Source organism: Dermatophagoides pteronyssinus, unplaced genomic scaffold (assembly GCF_027571235.1).
Source record: "Dermatophagoides pteronyssinus isolate colony J.1.1.1.1 unplaced genomic scaffold, Derpt_VIB-CSIC_2022.12 sq0007, whole genome shotgun sequence".
Lineage (NCBI taxonomy): Eukaryota > Metazoa > Arthropoda > Arachnida > Sarcoptiformes > Pyroglyphidae > Dermatophagoides > Dermatophagoides pteronyssinus.
Genome location: NW_027461531.1, coordinates 517755 through 534939, shown reverse-complemented (window position 1 = coordinate 534939; position 17185 = coordinate 517755). Strand labels below are relative to the sequence as shown.

Genomic DNA, 17185 nt, shown 5'->3' with positions numbered 1-17185 from the left:
ATGGTCATTTTTACGTATACGTTTTGTATTTGACAAAAAATTTTTAAAGAGAAAAACTAAACAGCATCAGTTGTTCAACTGAGCAGTTACAAAAATCAATTTTTTTTTGTTTTGTTAATTTCCTTAATACCAAGCGAATTTAATTGGGAAAAAACTTTAGATTTATAATTCTTTTCAAAATTTTCCCTATCGATTCAGTACAGTCGAATAATAATGATGTGCGTGTGAGCATAATCATTATAACTAATTTGTTGACAAAGAAAAAACAAACGTTGTTCGTTTTGCTACTATTTTATCTGTGACGCCAACAAAATGGTTTGTTAGCGAGAAAAAAAAGACTTTTATCTTGATTATATGAATTTTAATGGTATGATCACTTATGTTACATGCTGTATTTAAACACACGGTCATTATTGTATTGAATGAATAAAAACCAGTCTGATGGTATAATTTGCCGATGAACGTCATCAACATCGTTTTTCTTTTAACTGACCACGATCATTCCATCATTAGCTGATGTTGTTTACTTTTTACAACAGTTACATTCGAAAAAATTTCCTTTTTCATCAATAATCAATTAATATTTCATCAATCATGACATCGTTCTACGAAATGATCGGTTCAATCTCATTGCTCATCTTAATCTTATGGATATTGTTTAAGATAATCAAAGGCATTTGGACATGTTGCCTTGGTTCAGCCTTAGGATTTGGTGTTAAATGGTGTCCAGGACCATCGACATGGGCTGTTGTAACTGGTGCTACTGATGGCATTGGATTGGCATATGCAAAAGAATTTGCTCGTATGGGCTATTCTGTCTGTTTAATCAGTCGTAATCAAGAAAAATTAGATCGTACAAAAGATGAAATCAAAGCAGAAGCGCCCAAATGTTCAGAAATTCGAACTATTGCCGTTGATTTTGTTCAAACTGATATTTATGATAAAATTGAGAAAGAACTTGGTGAATTGGATGATATTCATATCTTGGTCAACAATGTGGGTATTTCATATGAATATCCCGAATATTTTACCAAAATACCTGAAGCAAAAAAATTGATGAATTCTATTGTGAATTGCAACATAATGTCTGTGATGCGTATGGTCGAATTAGTGTTGCCGAAAATGGAACGCCGTGGCCGTGGTGTGGTTATCAATCTGTCATCATATTCGGCTTCATATCCGATGCCTTTGTTGTCGATTTATAATGCATCGAAAATTTTTGTCGATTTCCTATCACGTGCGTTACAAATGGAATATGCTGACAAAGGAATCATCATTCAAAGTGTATTGCCAGCCTATGTATCGACCAAAATGAGTAAAATTCGACGTACATCATTGATGGTACCAAGTCCAAAAACATACGTTCAACATGCCATGAAAACGATTGGAATAGAATCCCGTACTTATGGTTATTGGACTCATAAACTACAAGGTTTCGTCCAGGATTGCATCATCGCCAGCATTTTAGGAGAGAATTTCAATTCAAAGTTGGCTTTTGATTCATTGAAAGATGTACGACGAAGATATTATAAAAAACAAGGAACAAAAATGGAATGACTAGCAATTTAAAATTGGTTGATTTACCGTTTTAAAATTTTAAACATTTATTTTATTTTATTAATAATGAGGATGTATTTAACATGATGATTAAAAAAAAATCCGGTTAAGGAGGTAGCCAATATTTTCCATTGTTTTATTTTATTTATTTAGCCGAAGCTTCTTTACGGGTAGCATCTTGTAACAATGTTACATCGACATCATCGGATGGTAATTGAACATAACGAACGACAGATCCACGGATGAAACAATTTTTCACTGATATCATGTATGGATATTTTTGACTATCCAAAACGGTTATATCAGTCAATTTGAAATTAAGATATTGATCGACAGCATGTAACGTTCCGGCAATGGCCAAATCATTTTTGAGCTCGACGACAACATCTTTGCCGACTAATGTTTTGAAGAATGAAAAAAATAGCATCGTTACAGTTCAAAAAATTACCATATAATATTATTATCTTGATTTTATCAAATATCCACTTTTTATTTAAAATTTTGACAAATTTTTTACATGTGTTCACAACAGCTATCAATCCAGATGATAATTATCATGGAAAATTGAAAGCAGCGCCATCTTTCTATTTAATATAAATCTGTATTTCGAAATTTTGAAAATTTCAATTTATATAATTGTATGAAATTTTTGTATAAAAAAAAATAATTTAAAAAACTTTATTAACGGAAAACAACTTTGTTTCGCCAAAAATTTATATCATTAAAATCGATTTGATCATCATCATCATCATCATCGTCGTCATGATTATTAGAATTATCACTGTTATCTTTCATTTCTAAACTTTCATGATTTTCATGAATCTTTTCGATTTTCTTCTGAATTTCATCCACTTTGACCCATTTTTCAATTTGTTCATCAATTTCTGTGAGCGTTTTTTCCTTTTCTAAATCTTCGAATTCTTCTTCCATCAGATTCTGTGAAACTATTGACTCTTCGGCTATTTCTTTTCGAAACAATTCAAACTGATTTTCTAGCGTTTGATCACGTGGAATTTTTCGAACTTTTTGTTCAACTTGTGGATCATCGAAAAATCCTTTTGGTAATTGTGATGATTCATTTGTTTCCGCTTCAACAGGTTTGGTTTCATTGTCAAAAAAATCTTTTGGTAATGATGAATCCAATATCACGCTTGAAGCTGTAACAGATTTGTTATTTTCAGTATCATCTTTATTGTCAGAGGATTTTTTTATTTTATTCGATGTAATAGTATCAATATTTTCAACAGGTAGAGATCTTTTTAGTGGACCACTCGTTAACGATGGTGATTCTTTCGTCGATGTAGATTTAGATTTTTGCTTCAATTCTTCAACTTTCTATTTAAAAAAATTTGTTAGCCCAAAAAATAATAATAACAAAATAATCAAATACCTTTTTATGTGATTTTCCAATCAAATGTGTTGACCAAAGAAATTCGGTATTGATAATCTGATTACAAATACGACACCAAAGTTGTCCACGATCATCATATCGTGCTAATGGTGAATCAATACGTATATCTTTTTTACTTTGTACTTTTTCTCGCATCAATTGTCGTAATTCTTGTTGTGATAATTTTTTAGATGATGTAGCCATGATTATTTACGAGTAAAATGATAAAATTTAAATATCCAATATAATCAATTTGTAAAAAAAAACAACAAACAGAAAAAACACATGGATTACATCATCTATGAGCTAATCAAAAATCTTGAGAAAAAATTGAGCGCAATATTAAGAGCGAGACAGAGAGAGTGAGACATAGTCCCAACATTGACGAGTATATTGAATCCAATCTATCCAAAAATGAAAACTATATACCAAAGCACACACAAACAACAACAACAACGACAACAATATCAACGATAAAAAAAACAAAACAAACAATAATTATTAAAAATCAAAAAAGAAAATTAATTAATCCAACAATCACTTAAAACTACAATCTTTTTATTAACCGGAAAAAATACCTGTGGATTTCATCTGATTAGTTTTTTTGTTGTTGTAATAATTTAAATCAAAATGAACGAAAAAAAAATCAAAACAAAACAAATTGAATAAACATTCTAGAATTTCAGTGAAGGTAGAATACATGTTGTTCGATATATCCACGATGTGTTTGAGGTTCGATTTTTTTAGAAAAAACCAAGTGATTCTCAGCATGACAACCAATTTTATTATATCGAAATATGAATGATTTCATTCTATTTACAATCTTAATCATCGATATCATTGGAAATTGATTTTGAAAATTATTGTAGTGTTGTTGGCTGTGTGTTTAGGTATTGTCAAATTGATGAATGTTATCGATGCACACCTGCACCTGTGTTGTTGTTGTATGTATGTGTGTGCCAACAACAACGAAGACAAAACTTGAGCCAAGTGAAATCTATCTATCAATTGAGCATTTTTTATGATCCGTTCTCATCACCATTCATTTTTGTTCGATGGAATCATTTATCGACCGAAAAACGATGAGTCGAGAATCATTGAATGAGAATATTCCAGCCACGTCTCAAACACGGCCATCATCAAGTACAAGTATTGTATCATCATCATCATTTGGTGGTTGTGGTCCATCATCTTTAACATCATCAACATGTTATTACAATAATTCCCTGGCTATTAGACAGGAAATCCAACGATTCGAAAGTGTTCATCCATCCATATATGCTATTTATGATCTTCTTGAATTGATTGGCGGTGCTGATGGTCAACTTATTGCCCAACGTGTTCGTGATCATGTTGTATGTATTGAAGGTAAGGAAATCTTTATTTTTTGCTGGTCAAAAAAACAAAAACAATCACTGATTCATTACTATCGAAAGTTTTTGGAATTGTCTTTTTTTTTTGTTGTTGATAATGAAATTATGAAATATGATAATGAATGTTACCAGATGTTCATTGAAAATTATTATTGTTCGTTGTCAACAATTAACAAACCAATTTGTTTGTTTGTTTGTCGTTTAGGAAATTTTTAATGATATGCACGCAATAATGAGCAGGTGACATCGCTAGGTTGCCTAAAAAAAATAAATAAATTTAAAATATTCATTCACAAAGAACAAATTGATCGTCACTCACTATTTTGAGATTGAATTCAAATTATTTGATAATTATATAATGATCAAGCTTGTTCATCACTATCGCTTATCCTATGATAAGGATACCTCTAGGTATACGTTATAACTTGGAACGTTAACGACTTTTTCTCCTCTCTCTCTTTCTCTCCATCCTTATGCATCACACATAAAGTTTCTGGTCCATTTGGCACCCACGTTCAATATCTATTTATCACCTCTACGAATATCTATTGATAACATTATATTTTTATATTTCATTGGATCAATATTTTATAATCATAATTACACATCTGGTATCTGGTATACCAGTGATATATCAATGATTATCAATCCAATGTGTGTGTGTGTGTGTGTCTGAGTTCAATTCCAATTCTTTATCATTATTCGAAAAAATAATAGGCTAGTCATTAATTTACTTTTTTTCTATCATTTGTGAGTTGAATCAAAAAAAAAAGAAAGAAAAGAATTTGACTTCACTAACATAACTCTAACAGTTCCAAAAGTTGTGATTAACCAAATCATTGATGCGTAAATACCATACATCCAAAAAAAAAGAAGGAAACTTAATAATTCGATCCAAATAAAACAAACGACTAATTTCTGATGATCGATTATTATCTTTCATTCATTCATTCATTTTTTTTTAAAACAATTTTCTTTCGATAATAAATGATCATGTCAAATGAAGGATTTGAGAATCTATCGCGTGCCATTTTTCATTGTTATTTTCTCCTGCATACTGTTGATTCGATTGTTTGATGAACAAAAAATAACGCTCTGATTGAGAGTTAATAGAAAACATCAACAAAAAAAACATTTGTCCCAAACCCACGGGTCTATTTTTTTTCGTCGTCGTCGTCTGTTGGTCAAAAATAATGGATAGCGGCATTTCATTTGGAACATATACAGAAAAAATCAACGTGTCAAACATGCCTGTTTTCTGAATGGTCCCGGTTTTCCCCTTTTCAAATTTGGTTATTTGGTCGTAAATAACTGTATGTGATGCATCATCATCATCAAATTATGAAATCCCGATGAAATGTTTCGATCCCTTTTTTTTCCTCTTTTTGAAATGATGATCTTCATCATTATCCAATATCAGTCACTCTCATTACAAATGAAAATTTATTCACCAATATAACTCCAAAATAAAATAAATCATTCGAACCGCGACAACAGTAAACAAGCATGGAATCCGATTTGATTGATTAATTCATGTATCTTTTTGATTGGTGTCACATTACAAAAACAGAAAGAAAATTTTCCCTCAACTTTATATCATAAAATATTGTGAACACCCAAGCAACAAGCGTGAAAATCTTTCAATTCGAAACTAGATCCGATCGTTTTGTGCGAATTATTTTCCTTGGTTTTTCGAATTTTCTTCTATCTACTCTATGTTATATGATCAGTTCGTTTTCTAGCATCAAATCTAACAAATGAACAAACAAACCTAAATGTATCATTCGAATCGAAAGACCATAAATAATTATATGATTCTATGGCATTTTTATATTGCATTCCGGCTAACAATTTGCATCAATGATCATCATGATAATGTCTTTGTATTTGTGTGATTATTGTTGTTTAAATTTCATCATTTTCAATTATCAATTGTGGTAAACAAGGGAAAAAATTTAGTTTCCAGTTTTGATTTGACTTTTGCCATTTTGTTTTTTTTTCAAATGCCACTTTCATCGCCTTTCTCCTTCGATAGGCGATCATTTCGTCTGTCACGACGTTCGAAAAAATGGAAACTTTCTCAACTACAACAACACCAAAATTATGGTTTGTATTTATCGGATCATTTTTAAAATGATCAATTCTAGAATTTTGTTGTTGTATTTTATTGTAAAATTATGGTCCTTTGTTTTGTTTCAATGTTGACAAATTTGTGTTTCATATTTCAACAAATGAATTAAAAAAAGAATCTCTAATCAATTTAGGCAAACGAATGATTGGCGTTGGTTCAATGTTCAACATGCCATTAATTTCACCGGCAACTACATCGACATCAACAAAAAATTTTGATTGCATTCTTTGTATTCATTCATTTTCTTTGCAAAAAACTTTTTTTGGAAATATATTTTTTTTGTTAAGTTATTCCTCATTGATATTTATTTATTTTTTTCAATTTGTTATCAATAGATTCATTTGTTAATAGCCAAGAATGGACGCTAAGTCGTTCAGTTCCAGATTTACGAATTGGTGTTGTTGGCACTTATACTTCAGGAAAATCTGCCCTAGTCCATAGATATCTCACTGGATCATATTTACAAGATGAATCGCCCGAAGGTGGAAGATTTAAAAAAGAAGTTATCATTGATGGTCAAAGTTATCTTTTATTAATTCGAGATGAAGGTGGTCCACCTGAAATGCAGGTTAGTCAAGCTTTTTTTTCAAAATTTATTTTATGTCATTCATCTTTTAAAACCTTTTTTTATGTATACTCAAGCGTCTCTTAAAATCGATTTCACTTTTTTGCCATGAATTAACTGTTGCTAATTTCTCATTTTTTATATAGCTTAGCTGCTGGGTCGACGCTGTCATTTTCGTATTTAGTCTAGAAAATGAAGCTAGTTTTCAATCCATAATGAACTATTACACGCGAATGTTTCACCTAAGATCGAATAATGATATACCAATTCTATTGGTCGGTACCCAAGATGCCATCAGTGATACAAATCCTCGAGTCATCGATGAATCAAGAGCACGAAAATTGGCGCAAGAATTGAAACGTTGTGTCTATTATGAAGCATGTGCCACGTATGGTTCAAATGTGGATAAAATATTTCAAACTGGTAGGTTACAAATTTTTGCTTAATTCAACTTAGAACTTTTTATTTCCTCTACGACAGCTTGTCATCGAATCATACAGAATCGGAACGCAGAAAACATCAATAGTCGTCCAGCAACGCCAGCCAGTCAACCGCTTGTGAATAAAAATTTTTCCACTTTATCACAACAGCAATCATATCAAAATAAAGCACAACCAATTCTAACGGGTGCATCATCTCCACCTCTGACATCAGTCAATCTTAATATAATAAATGGAAAAGTACAACCACAAAATTCATCACCATCATCTGTAGAAACGAATATAACTGAAAATAATCTCGACCATATCAAATCCTCAATTGCATCATCAAGTGTATTACATAATCTTGTAATGAAAAAACCGGCCATCATTGGCGAGAAACCAAAGCTGACTGCATTGTATACTAGTAATCATCCGATGACCGAAAAGAAACCGCAGCGATCAATAGCTGCTGAACCAATCTCATCGAAACGCAATGTATCACTTAAATATAACAATAATAATACTAACAGCAACGATAACGATTTTAAGGTGCCAGATTCACCGACACCTGTGCCTCCATCACCATCTACATCAGTGCATGAAGCAACATTCAAAAATCAACAGGTGTCCACTCAACAGACACCCAATACAAATCGTAAAAATCGACGGAAATCAAATCTTTTCACACCGTTGTCAAACAAAACCAAAAATGATGATAAATATAAAAATGGTGAAGTTGGTAGCGGTCGCACCATTCCGGTAGGTTAAAATTTTTAGAAAATAATCTTTAGAAATACTATTTTTATAAACTGATTGGTTTTGAAGATCAAACAAGGTTACCTCTACAAAAAGAGTAAAAAAACATTGAATAAAGACTGGAAAAAGAAATATGTCACACTGACCACTGATGGCTGTCTCACTTATCATCCAACATTGCATGATTATATGGACGATGTTCATGGTAAAAATATACCTCTCAAACATACGACAGTGAAAATACCGGGGCAAAAACCTCGATGTGGTGCACGGCCACTTTCAGCTAATTCACCCGCTGCTTTCAATAGTGTCGATTCGAATCGAAGTATGTCATTTATATCATTTTATTTTTTATGGTGAAATATAAAATATTTCTTATCAGATTATGGTGAACGTCGAATTCCCAGCACCAATCCTAAATATGACCCCAGTAGTGGTAAAAAACAAAGTCGAAAAATAAAAAATCCAGGTGCAAAAAATGGTGAAATTGGTGACGATAATTCGGATGGCAATGAATTTGTCATTGTATCATTGGACAACAAACAATGGCATTTTAATGCAAGCAATGCAGATGAACGTGAAGAATGGATAGCGGCTATCGAACAACAAATACTGTCTAGTCTTCAGAATTCAGAATATGATAAGTCTAAATTGCATAATGTAAATAGTGTTGATGATTCTGCCATTCACACGATTCGTACCGTACCGGGTAATAAATATTGTGTTGATTGTGAAGCGCCAAGTAAGTAACTTATCATTTTTTAATATGAATAATTTAAACGGGAAAATATGAACCAAAACTTTTTTTCCGATAGATCCAGATTGGGCATCATTAAATCTTGGCTCCCTTATTTGCATCGAATGTTCGGGCATACATCGAAATCTTGGGACACATATATCAAAAGTTCGATCACTTGGACTTGATGTTTGGCCGTAAGTTTATTAAATGTCAATTTTGTTTGACTTATATGATAAATTCTTTTCTCAGGTCTAGTCATGTGTCTGTGATGTTGGGCCTTGGGAATACTGCTGTTAATGAAATCTGGGAATATCAACTGAAAAGTAAAACTAAACCGACACCTACTTCAAGACATGAAGAAAAAGAACGTTTTATTCGAGCTAAATATGAGCGACGTGAATTTCTGGCTCCTCTTGATGATCAAAAAACACCTATTCAAACACAACTTATTAATAGTGTCATGAAAATGGACATAAAACAGATTGTCCATTTACTGGCGCATGCATCTTTTCAGAATTTAAATTTGTCGCAAATTTTTGCGAAAGATAAGAAAACTTTATTGCATTTAGCAGCAAGCCGAGGATGTTTGGAAATAACTCAACTTCTTATTTGGGCAAGTATTTAATACTAAACTTTGAGTTAAATACTAATTCCATATAAATCCTATAGAATAATGTCAATGAGAAAGCAATGGACATAGAAGGCAAGACGGCCCTTTTTTATGCCAAAATTGCTGGTCATAAAGAAATCGAAGAGTTATTGAATCAACAAAATTCCAATTCTAATCAATTTGATGATAATCAATCGAAAACATCATTAGGTACCAAAAATGCTGTGAATAACAATAATCATCAAAACAGTAACAATAATGAAAATATAGCATTGAATTTGAATTATATAGAGAACTTCAACAAACTGCCAGCCAGTATTATTTAAAATAAAATGGGAACACTTTATTCATTCCAGAATCTATTAAACTATTCGATGAATTTTGGCCACGATTAATACCTATTCTGTGATATGGATTTACGGCCATCCATAACCGATAGTTAATGTTCTCAATTCCGTTTTTACCGTTATGATCACGACGATAGTCGTATGAGATTTTAAATTATTATTATCGCTGTAATATATAGTACATATTTCATCTTTTTGTAAAATTATTCACTAACGATCTCATCATCATGATTATTATGCGAAAATAAAATTTTTATTGCATTTATTGAAAATATTTATAAATATTTAAATAAAAATTAGATAATGGTCTTTGTACATATATAAATTGTCGTCGATTTATTAAAATTTTCATCTAATCACAGGTCACATCCCCGATCTCGATGTTTCGTAATCTGCACAGACAATTGATTATTGACATCTTTGAGCAAAGTTTCAAATCTTTGCAATGCATTGATCTTGTCATTGTATTCATCGACTTTTTTCTGCAGACATTGTATGCGTTCAAGTTTTCGTTGACGACATTTCGATGCAGCAATTCGATTTCGAAGTCGTTTCCGTTCCAATTTAGCTTGTTCTTGATCTTGCATGTTGATTGGCTGGAATCCTTTACTGCTTTTGGAGTTATTTTTGCTAGCGGATGATTCAGATTCTATACGAAAATTTAGCTTGAATTCATTATTATTTCAAATACTGACCTTTTTCAAAAAATTTAGAATCATGTTCTTCTATATTGGTTGTGGTCGTATTCGTTTCGATTTCATTATTTGCTATGGTAAAATTGGAATTATTCATATGTGCTTGATTCGACCACATTTCTAACATTCGCTGTTTTTCATCATCAGAATTTCGTGTGAATGTTGGTAATGGTCCTACGGGTGGAATAGTTTTCAGATATTCGGCCATTTGAGGCGTCGACAAAGCTAGTTTGTCTAAATCTACAATGAAGATATAAATAATTGATAAATGTTCCATTTATGCCAAAACATCGGAACAATTATTCACTTACCTGGTGTTGTTAATTGACATGCTTTCTCTTTTTTTGACGACCGAGGCTGATTGAAATCTAATGATAGTTTATTTTTCAAACGCCGTATATCTTCACTGCACGACATGTTCTAATTAAACAATATGAAACCAATGTGAAGATGTTGGTGAAATTGAAATTTTGAAACAATGCTAAAAAATGTGATTAGATTTAACTGATACTATATCATTAGCGTGCATGTCTAAACAACAACAAAAAAAATGATTGAATCCAAACAAGGCAACAACAAGGATCGTAAATTCGTAAAAACATATTTGGGATGACTCATCGCCTATGCAGCTGAAAAATCAATGACCAGTTTATACGTTGTTCGCAATAAACTTACAATGTTTAAATTAATAGTGAAGAGTAAAAAAAGGTTTTTAATAAAATTTTTCATAATTATTATCGTTTGTATGCACTGGTTCAGTTTTGTATTTTCTCAAAATCTTATGAACAAATTAGAGCAAAAACGGAACAATAGCTTTACGACGTCGTGGATAGTTTGGAAATTCTTTTTTGTAATTACGATGTTTGCCCAATGCCCAGATAGCCATCTGATAGAAACCAGCGACGGTGAATATTGCGGCCGGAAGACATTGAGTCATAATGGAAAATGATGCCCATGCATACCATTCATAAGCATAATTTGGACAGGATACATAGTTGAAAAGAAATGTAAAAGGATTCTTTGTCGGCATCGGAATTTTTCTTTCGGTTGTGCCAGGTGGTCGCAAATCACGAAGAGCACAATGTATGGAAAAGTTACCATACTCGTTTAGCTGAAAAAAATCAAAAATTAAGATCAGAATAAATTTTCGTCAATAAAAAAAAATTTACAAGAAACGAAATGAAACCGATGTACACTTGAATGGCACCAAATGATGGTTCAGTGTACAATGGATGATTAACGTAATAGCCAATGAAAAATGCAAAGCCCCAGTAGTAAGTACAATTTTTGAATAGATTCATAATCGGCATGGTTGAATGTGAAAATCGATGTACAAATACTGTCTCATATAAACGTTTGACATAGTGTAATGTCCAACAAAAGGCAGCGATTCTAAACAACAATAGGTTATTCCAGTTCTTTTAACAATTGGATTTGCTTACTTAACAACATAACTCATTGGTAGGTCAGCATTTTGACCATAAATTATATATGGTCGAAAGAATGGAATCATGTAGCAGATCAGTGGACCTGCATATTCGGCCAAAAATACTGTACGCCAACCGATTTGTGGACCCAAATCTTTCAGATAAAGAACACGACCACGATTCAAATTCAAAGAGTCTAGTGTAGCATTATCTTCCAAAGATTTTCCTCCTGCAAAAATATAATATTTGTGATGAGAAATTACATCAAAACATCAAACGAACAAACTTACTGGAATCCAATCGAAGTGATTGACGTTCCGGATACAATGCGCGTTCTATAAATTGTTTAAGGAAAAATGATTGATGAAAATAATGATGACAAAATGACTAATATCAACACATACTTTCGCGATAGATTAATGATTTTATCTCTTTAACTGTTGCTGTCGCTTTTACATCTTTCAATGTCAATATTTTTGTTTCGGAACCCGGCTTGAGTATATCGATTTCCATTTTTTTTAAATTTTAAATAAACGAATTTGATCAGAAAAAAAACTCGACAGTGATTTCAGGGTACACGATTTTTAAATAATGATTGAATAAATTGCTACTCGCTGATTTAGAGGAAAACCTGAATGAAATTTGAATTGAAATACAAGCATTCAGAATCAATAATGAAAATCTAATATATTTAAACAGTAAACTGATGACGACAATGTTTGATCGAATGATGTGAATGTTTTTTTTTATCAATAACTTGCCGTTGGCAAATATTGTCGGTATATATGAGCATATAACAATGATGAGGAAAAAAAACTCAATCACTCGTATGAGCTATATGCATATGCATAATGTGTTATGTTTCAGTGTAAATGTCGTGTTCAGCTTTTTGAACATTGTTGGGCAAACTCGCAAAACAAGATAATCACTCAATAATTTGATTGACATAATTTTTTTTTCATTGAATCATTTTGAATTAATTTCTATGCATTGGAACTATATGCTATTGATATGCATTTCTGTCTATAACTGATAATTTCATAAAAATGTTTCCATTAGAAAAGTTTTTCCTCGTTTTAGTTTAAACTATTAAATCATTGTCAATGTCGTTATTGAATGATGATCATTTGAAAAAAAAATTTAATAGGTGTCAATTTAATAGATTTAAAGTTTTTTTTTCTCAAACAAAAGTCATCGTCCAGATAAGGCTTTTGTTAGGACAACCATAATTAGACTTATTTGTATCGGACATCAAAAAGTTGAACGTTTTGGATTCAACAAAACAAATGGGTTCAAAATATTTTCAGTACCATTTTTGGTCATCATGCATGACAATTCATCTCAAAATAAAGGGAAAGTTGGGCAGGGCAAGGTTGATTTGATTACTGTCATGAATCACTCATCCATCTATCCATAAGTCAATCTAAATTGACTAATTTTTGGAACAGGTGCTTTCATAAAAACACAACTAACTAACATTAGTGGAATTTGTGATGGCCCACAATACATGACATAAGTATAAAGTAGACGTTTATTACATATGATGATGATGATGATGATGATATATTACAATCCATTAATTTAGAGAGAATGAATTTTTCCAACGAACATCATTGTTCAATGGTTTTACGACTTTTTTGGCAGCTGATTTTCATCACATCATCCATGTATTCATAATAAATATTCAATTGCAAATTTGATTCAGATTGAAACAGTCGTTCCGTGATATTCGATCCCATCTTTGGTTAAAACAACAACCTAACTGAAAAAAATTAAGACAAACCGTCTTACTATGATAAATCGAATTGAATAGTTTTTGATTATTGTCATTCGAAATGAATCTTTAATTTCTTTTTTTCATCAAAACGCATGTCTTTTGTCGGTATGTTTTGGTTTTAGTGTTAGTCAACCTACGATTGTAAATTGATATTATTACAAATCGTAACCGAAACGATTCTTATCACCTGGACGTCTTCTTTCATTACAATTGTCTTCTTACTCAGAAAAAAACTTGGTAACTCAACATTTGGATACTTACTTTCGCATGAATTCAATTCAAGGATCGAACAAAAATCGATTCCGTGTATATGTAAAATGAATGCGGCTTTCACTTCAAAATATCATCCATTCTGCAGTTAAAAAGCTCAACCACAACAACTCATATGAATACTAATAAATAGCAGAAGCAAGATATTTCATCATCAAGCATCGTTTGTGGTTGTGATCGTAGTGGTGGCAGTAGGCTCCTTCAATTCCTTTATTTGTTCATCTTTGTCGAAATTTTCGTCGTCTATAGAAAAAAAATGCGTTGTTATTCACATTTATAACCAACATTAACTTCGATTCTTGAATTCTGGATTATTAAATCCCTTCAACTTCTTAGTTCTTTCATTCAATGTCATCAACATAACAGTGAACAACGGCAACAACATCAAATTGCTGTTATTCGCTAAACCAAACAAGCATCTATCGACAAGTATTGAAATATTGTATATGGTTTTTTTTGTGTTTAAAACCGCAGGCTCAATCTTAAAAAAATATCTCATCCCACCTAACTTTGATATTGGTTACTTGTCATCTTTAATTAGCTCGGGTCTAATTGTGTTCCAAAGACAATTGTTTTCGATTTTTATTGAGTAAGAAGATAAGAAAACCATAATATCCCATTTGAATGAAATGGGTAAAGATTATTATAATATTTTACAAATCAATCGTGGAGCTTCAGAAGATGAGATTAAAAAAGCGTATCGCAAATTAGCGCTTAAATATCATCCGGATAAGAATAAATCACCGGAAGCAGAAGAGAAATTCAAATTGATTGCCGAAGCATATGAAGTGTTATCAGATAAGAAAAAACGTGACATATATGATCAATTCGGTGAAGAAGGCCTTCGTAATGATGGCGGTATGAGCTCAAGTGGTTTTAATTCGAATGGAAATGCAGCTAATTTCACCTATACGTTTCATGGTGATCCACGAGCAACATTTGCTCAATTTTTTGGAACAGATAATCCATTCGATTTGTTCTTCAATTTCGGTGGTCTTGGTGGAAATAGTCATTCAGGTTCTTATTTTTCTTCATTTGTTTGCTTCTTTTTTGCTTTTAACCATAGATGTATTTTTGCCGATAATCAGCCAAAACATTAATCCAAATGTTCAAAGTTTCGATAGATTTTTGATACGTAGTATATTTTGTGTGAAAAATCCCAAGCAAATACAGAAATCTTTGCTAATTCAGGATTGCACTAAATTGATGTCACTCATAGATACATGCACACTATATGGAGAATATGAATAGGCTAAATATAATCTCTTCGAGGTAAAACTTTGATGATGAATATTTGAATTCCATACCATTTGTTATTCTTGTAATCTTGAATTTTTTACCATGAACAAACAAGTGACAAACAACAGTGGCAATAAGGATTCTCTCACTCTAAGATATAGGTTGTTATTAATAAAACAAACTCTCTCAAACAGGAGACAACACGCAATGGTTAAATAGAATTAAGATTCCGATAAATATAAGTTAGATATATGATAGTATTGCACATACGTTCGATGACACTGATTTATGATCCTCATTCGATTAATTATGTTTTTTTGTTTGTTTGCTTTTATATTTATCTCTGCTTTTGACTAATGCAAATGCCGATTAATATCGATTTGATTGTTGTTCATTCAAAAAGTTCATCATCACCATCATCATCATCCAACTTCCTTCCTAGGTCCAGGATTTTCTTTTTTCAATGGATTCGAAGATATGGACGATCCATTTTTTTCGTTCGGTGGACCTGGCCGTAGCTCGAATGCATTTCGTTCCCAATCATTTACACATGGTTCACCGGGTAACGAAAGAAAACAGCCTCGTAAACAGGATCCCCCTATCGAACATGATCTGTATCTATCATTAGAAGAGATACTAAATGGTTGCGTTAAAAAGATGAAAATCAGTCGTAAAGTTTTGCAACCGGATGGTAAAACATACAAAAAAGAGGACAAAGTATTAACCATCAATGTGATGCCTGGCTGGAAAGCTGGTACGAAGGTCACTTTTCAACGTGAAGGTGATCACACGTCGTCATCAATTCCAGCCGATATTGTCTTTATCATTCGCGATAAGCCTCATACTCATTTCAAGCGTGATGGTTCAAATATCATCTATACAGCTAAAGTCTATCTACGTGATGTATGTTGATGAATTTGTAAATTGTCTTGTTATTTTTAACCTCATTTTATTCATATTCTCTTACAGGCATTATGTGGGTGTAAGATTAAAGTTCCAACACTTTCTGGCGGTACAATTCCCATACAGATGAAAGATGTGATCAAACCAACTACACAGAAGCGAATACCAGGTGAAGGTCTGCCATTTCAAAAAGATACAAGCAAACGTGGTGATTTGATTGTTAATTTTGACATAAAATTTCCCGATCATCTGAATGAACCTACTAGACAGATACTTTATGATTGTTTACCTGTGAAAAGCTAAAATAAGCAAAAGGTTGATTCATAAAGTGGCCTTTTGATTATCTTATTCATCATCATTATCATTATCATCACCATCATTTTCAGCCTTATCATTGTACACCCAGTTTTTTGTGTATCTAATTTTATCTATTTTGCCATTAACATCTAATACATCTTATTCGAAATAGGTGAATAAAGATTTCAAAATTTGTCATCATCGAATTTCGAAATCTAAAAACACCTTTCTAAACGCCTATTTAATTATTTTAATCTTATAATCATCCAATTATCCCATAAGTACTTTTATTGTTTTTGTTGCTGCCCTTGTTTTGTTATACATTTTGTTGATTTGTATCTTATTTGTCATCATCAATAACAACAAATTGATTGATTATTTGTAATATTATTAGCAAAAAAAAACTACTTAATGAACTGTGATCTGGTTTCATGGACTTTGATTAATATTGAACGGTACATGTGCAACAAGTTTTTGTTTACTCTTAAATAGTATAAAAAGAGTCTTATTGTTTGTTGTTGTTTTCGTTGATCAAGGAAAAAAGTTTTTCCGTCAACAAAGTACCTTGATGGTTTTTAATGTCTATTGGTCAAAATAAAAAAGATTGTTTTTGTCAGTTGCTAATCATTATTTTTTTTAATCTTTGTACAATTTACCTAAACAACCAATATATCTATTTATGGTTTG

At 31.8% G+C, this 17185-nt stretch overlaps 7 protein-coding genes across 8 annotated transcripts; 3 read left to right on the top strand and 4 right to left on the bottom strand.

The window, feature by feature from the left end:
• The first annotated feature begins 279 nt into the window (after positions 1-279).
• Positions 280-1681, top strand: LOC113799518 (very-long-chain 3-oxoacyl-CoA reductase-B-like). Its single transcript, XM_027350161.2, has one exon. The coding sequence runs from the start codon at positions 595-597 to the stop codon at positions 1555-1557; it is 963 nt and encodes a 320-aa protein (XP_027205962.2). The 5' UTR covers positions 280-594; the 3' UTR covers positions 1558-1681.
• On the bottom strand, positions 1580-2104 carry LOC113799539 (U6 snRNA-associated Sm-like protein LSm2). Its single transcript, XM_027350184.2, has one exon. The coding sequence runs from the start codon at positions 1982-1984 to the stop codon at positions 1703-1705; it is 282 nt and encodes a 93-aa protein (XP_027205985.1). The 5' UTR covers positions 1985-2104; the 3' UTR covers positions 1580-1702.
• Positions 2105-2221: 117 nt separating this feature from the next.
• On the bottom strand, positions 2222-3283 carry LOC113799522 (uncharacterized). The gene is made up of 2 exons (XM_027350164.2): positions 2948-3283; positions 2222-2892 (listed from the first exon to the last, which is right to left on the bottom strand). Exons 1-2 carry the CDS (start codon positions 3149-3151, stop codon positions 2239-2241), a joined length of 858 nt encoding a protein of 285 aa, XP_027205965.2. The 5' UTR covers positions 3152-3283; the 3' UTR covers positions 2222-2238.
• A 480-nt stretch (positions 3284-3763) lies between these two features.
• Positions 3764-10205, top strand: CenG1A (Centaurin gamma 1A). Its single transcript, XM_027350115.2, has 10 exons — positions 3764-4315; positions 6585-6680; positions 6787-7019; positions 7163-7439; positions 7497-8197; positions 8264-8519; positions 8577-8936; positions 9010-9127; positions 9183-9546; positions 9603-10205. The coding sequence occupies exons 1-10, from the start codon at positions 4003-4005 to the stop codon at positions 9867-9869; spliced, it is 2985 nt and encodes a 994-aa protein (XP_027205916.2). The 5' UTR covers positions 3764-4002; the 3' UTR covers positions 9870-10205.
• LOC113799532 (uncharacterized) lies at positions 10122-11156 on the bottom strand. The gene is made up of 3 exons (XM_027350175.2): positions 10897-11156; positions 10586-10825; positions 10122-10539 (listed from the first exon to the last, which is right to left on the bottom strand). Exons 1-3 carry the CDS (start codon positions 11000-11002, stop codon positions 10247-10249), a joined length of 639 nt encoding a protein of 212 aa, XP_027205976.2. The 5' UTR covers positions 11003-11156; the 3' UTR covers positions 10122-10246.
• A 114-nt stretch (positions 11157-11270) lies between these two features.
• Positions 11271-14182, bottom strand: Sc2 (trans-2,3-enoyl-CoA reductase Sc2). The gene is made up of 6 exons (XM_027350162.2): positions 14051-14182; positions 12417-12643; positions 12303-12347; positions 12028-12241; positions 11755-11977; positions 11271-11696 (listed from the first exon to the last, which is right to left on the bottom strand). The coding sequence occupies exons 2-6, from the start codon at positions 12523-12525 to the stop codon at positions 11376-11378; spliced, it is 912 nt and encodes a 303-aa protein (XP_027205963.2). The 5' UTR covers positions 12526-12643; positions 14051-14182; the 3' UTR covers positions 11271-11375.
• Positions 14183-14322: 140 nt separating this feature from the next.
• On the top strand, positions 14323-17114 carry LOC113799513 (dnaJ homolog subfamily B member 1-like). 2 transcript variants are annotated; one of them, XM_027350156.2, is made up of 3 exons: positions 14323-15076; positions 15741-16201; positions 16268-17114. In XM_027350156.2, exons 1-3 carry the CDS (start codon positions 14689-14691, stop codon positions 16502-16504), a joined length of 1086 nt encoding a protein of 361 aa, XP_027205957.1. In that variant the 5' UTR covers positions 14323-14688; the 3' UTR covers positions 16505-17114. The 2 variants fall into 2 exon arrangements, with proteins under 2 accessions (XP_027205957.1, XP_027205956.1); XM_027350155.2 differs by having other exon boundaries at positions 14325-15076; positions 15702-16201.
• Positions 17115-17185: the final 71 nt, after the last annotated feature.

Coding starts and splice junctions, on each gene's coding strand:
- LOC113799518 (XM_027350161.2), top strand. CDS start 595: ATGACATCGTTCTACGAAATGATCGGTTCAATCTCATTGCTCATCTTA.
- LOC113799539 (XM_027350184.2), bottom strand. CDS start 1,984: ATGCTATTTTTTTCATTCTTCAAAACATTAGTCGGCAAAGATGTTGTC.
- LOC113799522 (XM_027350164.2), bottom strand. CDS start 3,151: ATGGCTACATCATCTAAAAAATTATCACAACAAGAATTACGACAATTG. Junction 2,893..2,947: donor TTGGAAAATCACATAAAAAG/GTATTTGATTAT, acceptor TTTTTTAAATAG/AAAGTTGAAGAATTGAAGCA.
- CenG1A (XM_027350115.2), top strand. CDS start 4,003: ATGGAATCATTTATCGACCGAAAAACGATGAGTCGAGAATCATTGAAT. Junction 6,681..6,786: donor AAATTTTGATTGCATTCTTT/GTATTCATTCAT, acceptor TGTTATCAATAG/ATTCATTTGTTAATAGCCAA. Junction 9,128..9,182: donor CTTGGACTTGATGTTTGGCC/GTAAGTTTATTA, acceptor TTCTTTTCTCAG/GTCTAGTCATGTGTCTGTGA.
- LOC113799532 (XM_027350175.2), bottom strand. CDS start 11,002: ATGTCGTGCAGTGAAGATATACGGCGTTTGAAAAATAAACTATCATTA. Junction 10,826..10,896: donor ATGTCAATTAACAACACCAG/GTAAGTGAATAA, acceptor TCTTCATTGTAG/ATTTAGACAAACTAGCTTTG. Junction 10,540..10,585: donor TTCTAAATTTTTTGAAAAAG/GTCAGTATTTGA, acceptor ATTTTCGTATAG/AATCTGAATCATCCGCTAGC.
- Sc2 (XM_027350162.2), bottom strand. CDS start 12,525: ATGGAAATCGATATACTCAAGCCGGGTTCCGAAACAAAAATATTGACA. Junction 11,978..12,027: donor CCAATGAGTTATGTTGTTAA/GTAAGCAAATCC, acceptor ATTGTTGTTTAG/AATCGCTGCCTTTTGTTGGA. Junction 11,697..11,754: donor TCGGTTTCATTTCGTTTCTT/GTAAATTTTTTT, acceptor GATTTTTTTCAG/CTAAACGAGTATGGTAACTT.
- LOC113799513 (XM_027350155.2), top strand. CDS start 14,689: ATGGGTAAAGATTATTATAATATTTTACAAATCAATCGTGGAGCTTCA. Junction 15,077..15,701: donor TGGTGGAAATAGTCATTCAG/GTTCTTATTTTT, acceptor TCATTCAAAAAG/TTCATCATCACCATCATCAT. Junction 16,202..16,267: donor CTAAAGTCTATCTACGTGAT/GTATGTTGATGA, acceptor ATTCTCTTACAG/GCATTATGTGGGTGTAAGAT.